A 7,339-nucleotide genomic window follows, 5' to 3' on the forward strand; every position below is an offset into this window, starting at 1 on the left:
TTTGCTATTGATTTTATAATTTAGAGTATAAAATTAACTTTTAAATAACCATGTTTTATTGTCTTTAGTAATTTTTCACATATTTTAATTTTATTATGGGTTGTTTCATATTTTATAATAGGGTTTAAAACTACATGTTAATGAAATTGTGAATAAAAAATAGAAAAAAATATGTATTCAATTTTTTATTATATTAAAATAGACACGCAATACTATTTTTTTAAGTGTATTAAATTATTATTTTTTTGCTAGATTATTAGAAATTAAAAAAAAAATTGAGGGAGTAATGTGTAGATTTTAACATAAGAGGGGAGAGGAATGAAATTCAAGCTTCTCTTAGGGGAGGGGAATGAAAAGTTTTCTAATGTGTTTTGAATAAGAGGGGAGGGAAGTGTATATTTTAACATAAGAGGGGAGGGGAGTGTAATTCAAGCATCTTTGAGGGGAGGGGAGTATAATTTACTCGATTGCAAATGTTAGAACGAAATCCTTCTAATATTGAATTGGATCAAATCAAGTACACCCACTTCACAATTATTCCACAACATTCGCTCTATGGTTTAATTATTGAGTTGTTGTAAGCAAATCATTTTCCAATACATGTTTAGATTGGGTCAATGTCAAACTCCTTGCTCGACTAGAGAAATATTTAGTTGAACACAACCCTAAATAAAAAAAATTAGACACACATAAATAATAAAATTTAAAAGAGAAATAATTAAGTCACATCACTTAATATTATTTTTCTTTTAAATTTTATTATTTATGTATGTGCGCCCAAATAAATTTGATTTAGACTTGTGCCTATGCAAGACTTGCTCGCTCGACTAAGGAGTTTGGTCTTAGAACCATCAAATCTTCCTACCAGATAGCATGGAAAACCATGGTACTTGCCTGATTGAGAATGATGAGTAAAATGAACAATAGAAACAATTTTATTCACTTTAGTCATAGACATATTAGCACAAGACATGAATCTAGATTTTTTAATGTTGTTTTGTTGGAGTAATAAATTTGTCTCTTCACTTAATTTATTTGTAGTTTTTTTAGGCTTCGACCATGTTGCAATCTAAAATAAAAAACTCACATGGATCTGGCCAAATTATTCTCATTCAATAAAATAAATTAGCAAGTTGATATAATCACTAACCACACAATTAGGCTCAAGTTGTTAATGAGCTCCCTCTAGGACTAATTATTCGGAAGATCCCAAGTTTGATTAATGGATAGAACAATTTTTGACCAGACTTTATTTACTTCTCATCCGAACTTTGAATTATTATGTCCATAATCCATATATCCTTAGAACAAAGGGTAAAAAAAAAAAAAATCACCTAATCACTCAACTGTTTTATTCCGATTAACATTAGCACTTAAAAAGGTTCTTTTAGAGAAGCACTTAAAAAGTTTGTTTAATTATTATTTTTTAAATCAAAGTATTCTCCTTGAACAATCCATGGAATCATGTGGGATTCAAACGAACAACAAATTCCTTTTAGATGTTCAAACTAAGGACCTTATTTAACTAAAAATTATAATTTCATTTCATTTAAGCCATGCGTTACTAGGTAAAGGTAATTTTTTGTATTTATCCTCTAGTTTTTAAGGAAAACAGACTTTAGTTCCGAAGTTCAATTGAGATGTAAGTAAAATCCAATAACAAATAGGGTAAAGTAAATACACAGACATACACACTTTCTTTCTTGTACCAATAAATATATACACACGCTTTCAAAAAAAAAAATCCTATTATAAGAAAATAAAAGTATTATATAAATTTAATATTAAATAAGTTTTTTCGTCATTTTCTTAAAAAAAAAAGTTTTTCTTCCTTAAAAATATAATTTTTAACTTTATTAATTAGATGATTAAATCTAGGGGAATCAGTCACTTTAGTCCCTGAATGGGAAAGAAGTAGTCACTTTAGTCCCTGAATGCAGAGAAATTGCATAACAGTCCCTGAATGTAGACTCTGATTGGTCGATTTAGGGACTAAAGTGACTAACGGAGTCTACATTCAGCGACTAAATTGACTAGCGGAGTCTGCATTCAGAGACTAAATTGACTAACAGAGTTACATTCATGGACTATTTTGCAATTTATCTGCATTCAAGGACTAAAGTGACGACTCATTTCCATTGAGAAACTAAAGTGACTAATTCCCCTTAAATCTAACATCATTTGCGAAAATGTTTGAAGATCATACAAAAAAAAATCCATATCATTTAATATGATAGATATCATTCCAATTTAACAAAGCCTATATAGAACGTAACTTTTTCACCTGTCTTTCTCCATCTTCACTTTCTAACCCAACTCAACTCTTCTTCCTTACAACCCCAATTTCACATCTTCCCTTCATCGCTGCTATTCATTCAGGTATGCATAAATCTCACAACTCATCATCACTGTTCATTTACTAACTAATTGCATCACTTCCTTTTGTTTTCAAATTCGCGTTTTGACCACATTTATGACTTGCACGCCATATATTTGATGAAATTATTCAATTGCTACAATTTTTTTATTTTTTTTAATTAAGTCTGAATTGGAATGCTGAAATGCTAATGTCATTAAGCTGGATTCTTCTTGGTTTTGTGTTTTAGAAAATACTAATTGTCTTATATTTATTTATCATCTTTGTTCAAAGTTTATGCATTTTGTTGAGGACAACTATTGTCAGGAATAAAAAATGAACATTTGACATGGTTTTTTAGCTTATAACAATGTTGTAATTGCGGATCGCAGAAAATAGCAGTTTAGGCAAATTCCGCTACACAACAGTGCTATAGCGCCACCATAGCTGGTACTTCACAATATTTTGTACTAAATAGCGTATCACCGGAATTTTATAGCTCTATATCGCCACTATTTAACAACATTGGTTTATATAAGGCATTCTTATTGGTTTGATGAAAAGATTAAGACAAATCCCCCTCTACATTACTGAAAGAGTTGACTAGAATTCACTATATTGTATGCGACTTCACTGCTGAAATTCTGTCATTAAAACCATAACATAAGCAATTTTTGTCGGCATCATACTGTTTGGAGACCCACAGCGTTAGTTAGTTATGGTTAGAGAGATAGGAATAAGAAGATATAAACAATGGGAGTGAAAGTGCAGCAAGGGCAACTGGACATTAAAATGAAATTCGTATGCTGTCCCTTAGATCAAAGAGCTTTGGTCATAGAATGATAGTATGTAGATAGCCGATTTCACTTGGGTGACATAGTTTTTTGGTGACATTAGTGCATTTTAGATGAGAGAGAATGATAGATGAATGATTAAAATAAATTTTTTAGATGAGAGAGAATAATTGATTGAGAGAGAGATAGGAACAATGTCACCAAAAGCTATGTCACCTAAGTGCTACTCGTGGATAGCTTGCAGCACAATCTCATGATTTGATGTTGGAATGAATATATTCATAATATTTTTATTGAAAAAAAAATTACTTGTTAATAAAGTTTGATTGAACCATAGAGTGGGCTAGGCAATCCCATTTAAAATGTTTTTTGATAACGTAAGGCCTATGGGCCAGCCTTAATGCACACCGTTTATTGACCTTTTGTCCCTGTGAACTTTTTTACCATATGGGCTACTGTCAAGAAGGGTGGCTCAGCTCATATTGAGGTTCTGTGAGTTGATTCTTAACAAAACATTGTTTCTTTACAGTTGCAAAGTCAAGTGGCTCTAAGAGGCGTTTCAATTCAATGGCTATTTCCAACGTTCACATGCTTCAATCCGCCAGAGGTTTCCAGAAGTGCAATCTCTCGTTTTCCAGCCATGGCTATCCCAGATGCGGTTACAGGACCAACCACTTGGCTTTTGCTTCTATGCACACATCTGACCCCAAGGTATTTCCATGTCAACTATCTAACTAGTTTCTTTCTTATATTTGGACAATTGGTTGCTTTTGATTAGCATGTTATTCAGACAACGGCCAATGAGAGCCCTTGAGAAAATAAAGGGACGTGTGGTTTGTTTTTTGCCTTCATTTTCAGTTGATATGTTTTTACTTTTCTTACAATTTCATTCACAAAATTTTGAACACGCAAAACAAAATGAAAATGAATTGATATTTTTATAATTATCAGCAAAAAATCAAACTAAACAAAACAAAGGGACCATCTTTTTTTATTGTCCAATTACAGTGACAACTCCTTACGGTGACATTTGGGCTTGACGTTAAATGACAGTTTTCTTGTTGGAATTTGTCTCTGCGTCCTTGACATATATAGTACGGTTTTATATGTGTAATGTTTTTGTTTAAAAAATAAATAAATGAGGAACCTGGTTCATGAATATAATTGTATAGACTGCCTAACATGTGACCTCCACCATCCTGCTTATAGACGTTCCTATCTGAGAAATATTGTTATTTTATAGATAGACAAGGTCATTTAAACACCAAAGCATGCTAACATAGGGGAATTGCTACTTTTTTACTATTTCTTCCAGATGTATTAGGTCTAGGATTTCCTATTGTAAGTTATGTAGTGGCAGTGAACATGCAATTTGATTCTGCATTCCATTTTATTGTCAATTTGACTGTGTAGAAGTATCGGGTATAAGCATCATTTTTGCTCTTGCTTTGAAAAATTATTGGTTGCATAAATATCTATGACAGAAGTCATGCTTATTTGTAAATGGAGTTGATCACATGATTGAGAATCAACTTGTAGCTTTTCCCCATTCATCATGATACTGATAATGTGGTAGATCAGAAGTACATACTAATAATTCTTTTTTGTCTCGAATAAATCGATTTTTATTTAGCAACTTTATCATTGTTGCCTTCTAGTATCTTCTGAGCCTTGGTGCTGTTTTAGTTGTTAAATTTCCTATTGAAATTGTGATAATAACCTCATGCAAGTCCAGTTTGTATTTCTTAGTTCAAATGGGGCAACCATTTAGTTTTGTGGCATCAAGTCCTCAAATTCTTTTACATTTTTAGAGTGACCGTAAATATGCTGTTAATAATACTCGCAAGAAAGTTCATTAGTTCATTCTTTGATTGCTTATGAAATGCCATGGCATTTGTTGTTACATTCCTTCTCTCTTTTGGTGTCTTTTTGATGATATAAATCCTTGTTTTCTGTTTCACATTAAAAAGCTAAACTTTTGTCAGGTAGACTCACTGTTGGACGGTGTAAAATGGGATGATAAAGGTTTGGCTGTGGCAATAGCTCAGAATGTTGACACAGGGGCAATACTGATGCAAGGCTTTGCAAATAGAGAAGCCGTGGCTACAACCATATCTTCTCGGAAGGCCACATTCTATAGTCGGTCACGGTCATCGTTGTGGACCAAAGGAGAGACCTCCAATAATTTCATCAATGTCCATGATGTCTTTCTTGATTGTGACCGTGATTCTGTAAAAGCTCTTGCCGTTTTTCTGCATTGACTTTTTATTTACATTTTCTGCTTTTTTGTTATTCTTTGTATCATGTGGAATATTAAGCACTTTTTCTTATTCCTTGATAACAACTTAGATAATATACCTTGGGAAACCTGATGGGCCTACCTGCCACACAGGGGCAGAAACATGCTACTATACACCAGTCTTTGACTTGTTGAAAGAAGAAGAGGTTAGCTTCAATCAATTAAAACAGGCATTTTATTGTCCTGTTTTCCTGTAGAGAAAGGCCAGCAACATTTAAATTGGTTTGGTATCTGCTACAGGTTGAAGGAAACAAATTGGCATTGACATCTCTGTATGCATTAGAGTCAACAATATCCCAGCGCAAGGCAGAGGTAGTAGAAGAAAACGGAAAGCCTTCATGGACAAAGCGGTTATTGCTTAATGATAAGTTGCTGTGCTCTAAAATCAGGTTGGGTGTTTTTATTCTACTGAGTTTGATTAAAAGAAGTCCCTTTTTTCCACCCCAAAAATCATATTCTTCATGGTTTTCAGTCAATGCAAAGCCTTGTTGCTATAAAGTTGCCTTTGTTTAAAAAAGCATTTCCATGAAACATTAATTTTATTTTAATAATATAGATGATTGAAGAAAACAGATGGATTATTTATATTTAACACGTCTCACTATGACTTCAGATTGTAACTGTATCTTTCTACTTGCAGAGAAGAGGCAAATGAGTTGTGTGAAACACTAGAGAATAATGAGGACAAGTCACGCACTGCTTCAGAGATGGCTGATGTACTCTATCATGCCATGGTTCTGTTGGCACTAAAGGATGTCAAAGTAGAAGAAGTTTTGCAGGTTCTGAGGCAGCGATTTTCCAAGTCTGGTATTGAGGAAAAGAGAAGTCGCACAACCCAGAAATCGGTGGAACAATGAATGTTCTTTGTCAAGTCTAATATTTCAAGCAACATATTTAGTTTCTGGTGTCATAGCCAGATGTACAAGACGAGTTGTTACCATGAATAGGGGTAACTCTAGCACATATAGCAAACTGCGAATCTGTAGTACCCCGAGTTTTTATTCTCTGTCATGTTAGTCATCATTTGTCCAACTTAGATATTTGGAACTCGTATCCTCTTGTAATGTGGTCAATTTATTGATTTTAGCTTTTGACTCTTGTTTGATTCCATACTATCATCACAAGAATTTTGTGAATACCATGTGATTTTTGTTGAATAAGCACCAAATAATATTATAATAACTATTTATTATGGTGAAAACAGAAATAATTATCAAGAAATTGGTTAAAATATTTTAAATGGTTTTTTTTATTATTGAAAGGTGTAGTATTTGAAGTTAAAAATGTATTAAATGTTGTTTTTAAACAATCATATTGATTTTGTTTTTGTCAGTGTCATTAAGACATTGGTTACACACACATTCTTATTCTTATAAAAAGGAAGTACATCAACATTAACTATTTTTTTTATTGCCATAATACAATTATTAAATGCCTGAAGGCAAATTACAATGGCCAAGCAAGGCACCAGATACTTACATCAGCGTTATGAATGATTCAACAACTTTCACTGAAATTATTCTTTAATATATTAGAAAGATGTATAGATAGATAGATAGATCATAACAGAAGCAGAGGGGAGCAAATTATGGCAGTGGAACCGGACGAGCAAATGGAGGCATAAGGCTACTCGCGCAACTGGTCATGCACAGTGCATCAGCTCCTTCACAATTCAAGGCACAACCCAAGAAATTATCAACTTTCCTACTGTAACAGCCAGTGACACAAGAAAGAACATCATCCCCACATTTGCCAAGACATTGTACGAGATTGGGTTTTCGGCCAACGTCTTTGGCAGTTGCTAATGAAATCAGCATAAGCATTCCGAGAATTAGGATCATTTGCTTGCTTTGTAGACTCATTGTTAAACTAAGCTTGCTTTTATTGGTT

General features: G+C 33.0%; 1 protein-coding gene across 2 annotated transcripts; it reads left to right on the forward strand.

Moving 5' to 3' along the window:
- Window positions 1–2,296: 2,296 nt before the first annotated feature.
- AT-IE (histidine biosynthesis bifunctional protein (HISIE)) lies at window positions 2,297–6,650 on the forward strand. Of its 2 annotated transcripts, XM_085728092.1 has the most exons (7): window positions 2,297–2,379; window positions 2,749–2,806; window positions 3,680–3,861; window positions 5,136–5,381; window positions 5,500–5,595; window positions 5,690–5,838; window positions 6,090–6,650. In XM_085728092.1, exons 3-7 carry the CDS (start codon window positions 3,718–3,720, stop codon window positions 6,304–6,306), a joined length of 852 nt encoding a protein of 283 aa, XP_085584218.1. In that variant the 5' UTR covers window positions 2,297–2,379; window positions 2,749–2,806; window positions 3,680–3,717; the 3' UTR covers window positions 6,307–6,650. The 2 variants fall into 2 exon arrangements, with proteins under 2 accessions (XP_085584218.1, XP_085584217.1); XM_085728091.1 differs by lacking the exon at window positions 2,749–2,806.
- The last annotated feature ends 689 nt before the right edge of the window (window positions 6,651–7,339 follow it).

The sequence above is a fragment of the Medicago sativa genome, chromosome 7 (genome assembly GCF_051527215.1).
Source record: "Medicago sativa cultivar Bolivia chromosome 7, Bolivia_mono, whole genome shotgun sequence".
Lineage (NCBI taxonomy): Eukaryota > Viridiplantae > Streptophyta > Magnoliopsida > Fabales > Fabaceae > Medicago > Medicago sativa.

Bases quoted from the DNA above. Each gene is read 5' to 3' on its own strand.
- AT-IE (XM_085728092.1), top strand. From the start codon at position 3,718: ATGGCTATTTCCAACGTTCACATGCTTCAATCCGCCAGAGGTTTCCAG. The intron at 5,596-5,689 runs GTTAGCTTCAAT...TATCTGCTACAG, and splicing joins ACTTGTTGAAAGAAGAAGAG to GTTGAAGGAAACAAATTGGC. The intron at 5,839-6,089 runs GTTGGGTGTTTT...TTCTACTTGCAG, and splicing joins TTGCTGTGCTCTAAAATCAG to AGAAGAGGCAAATGAGTTGT.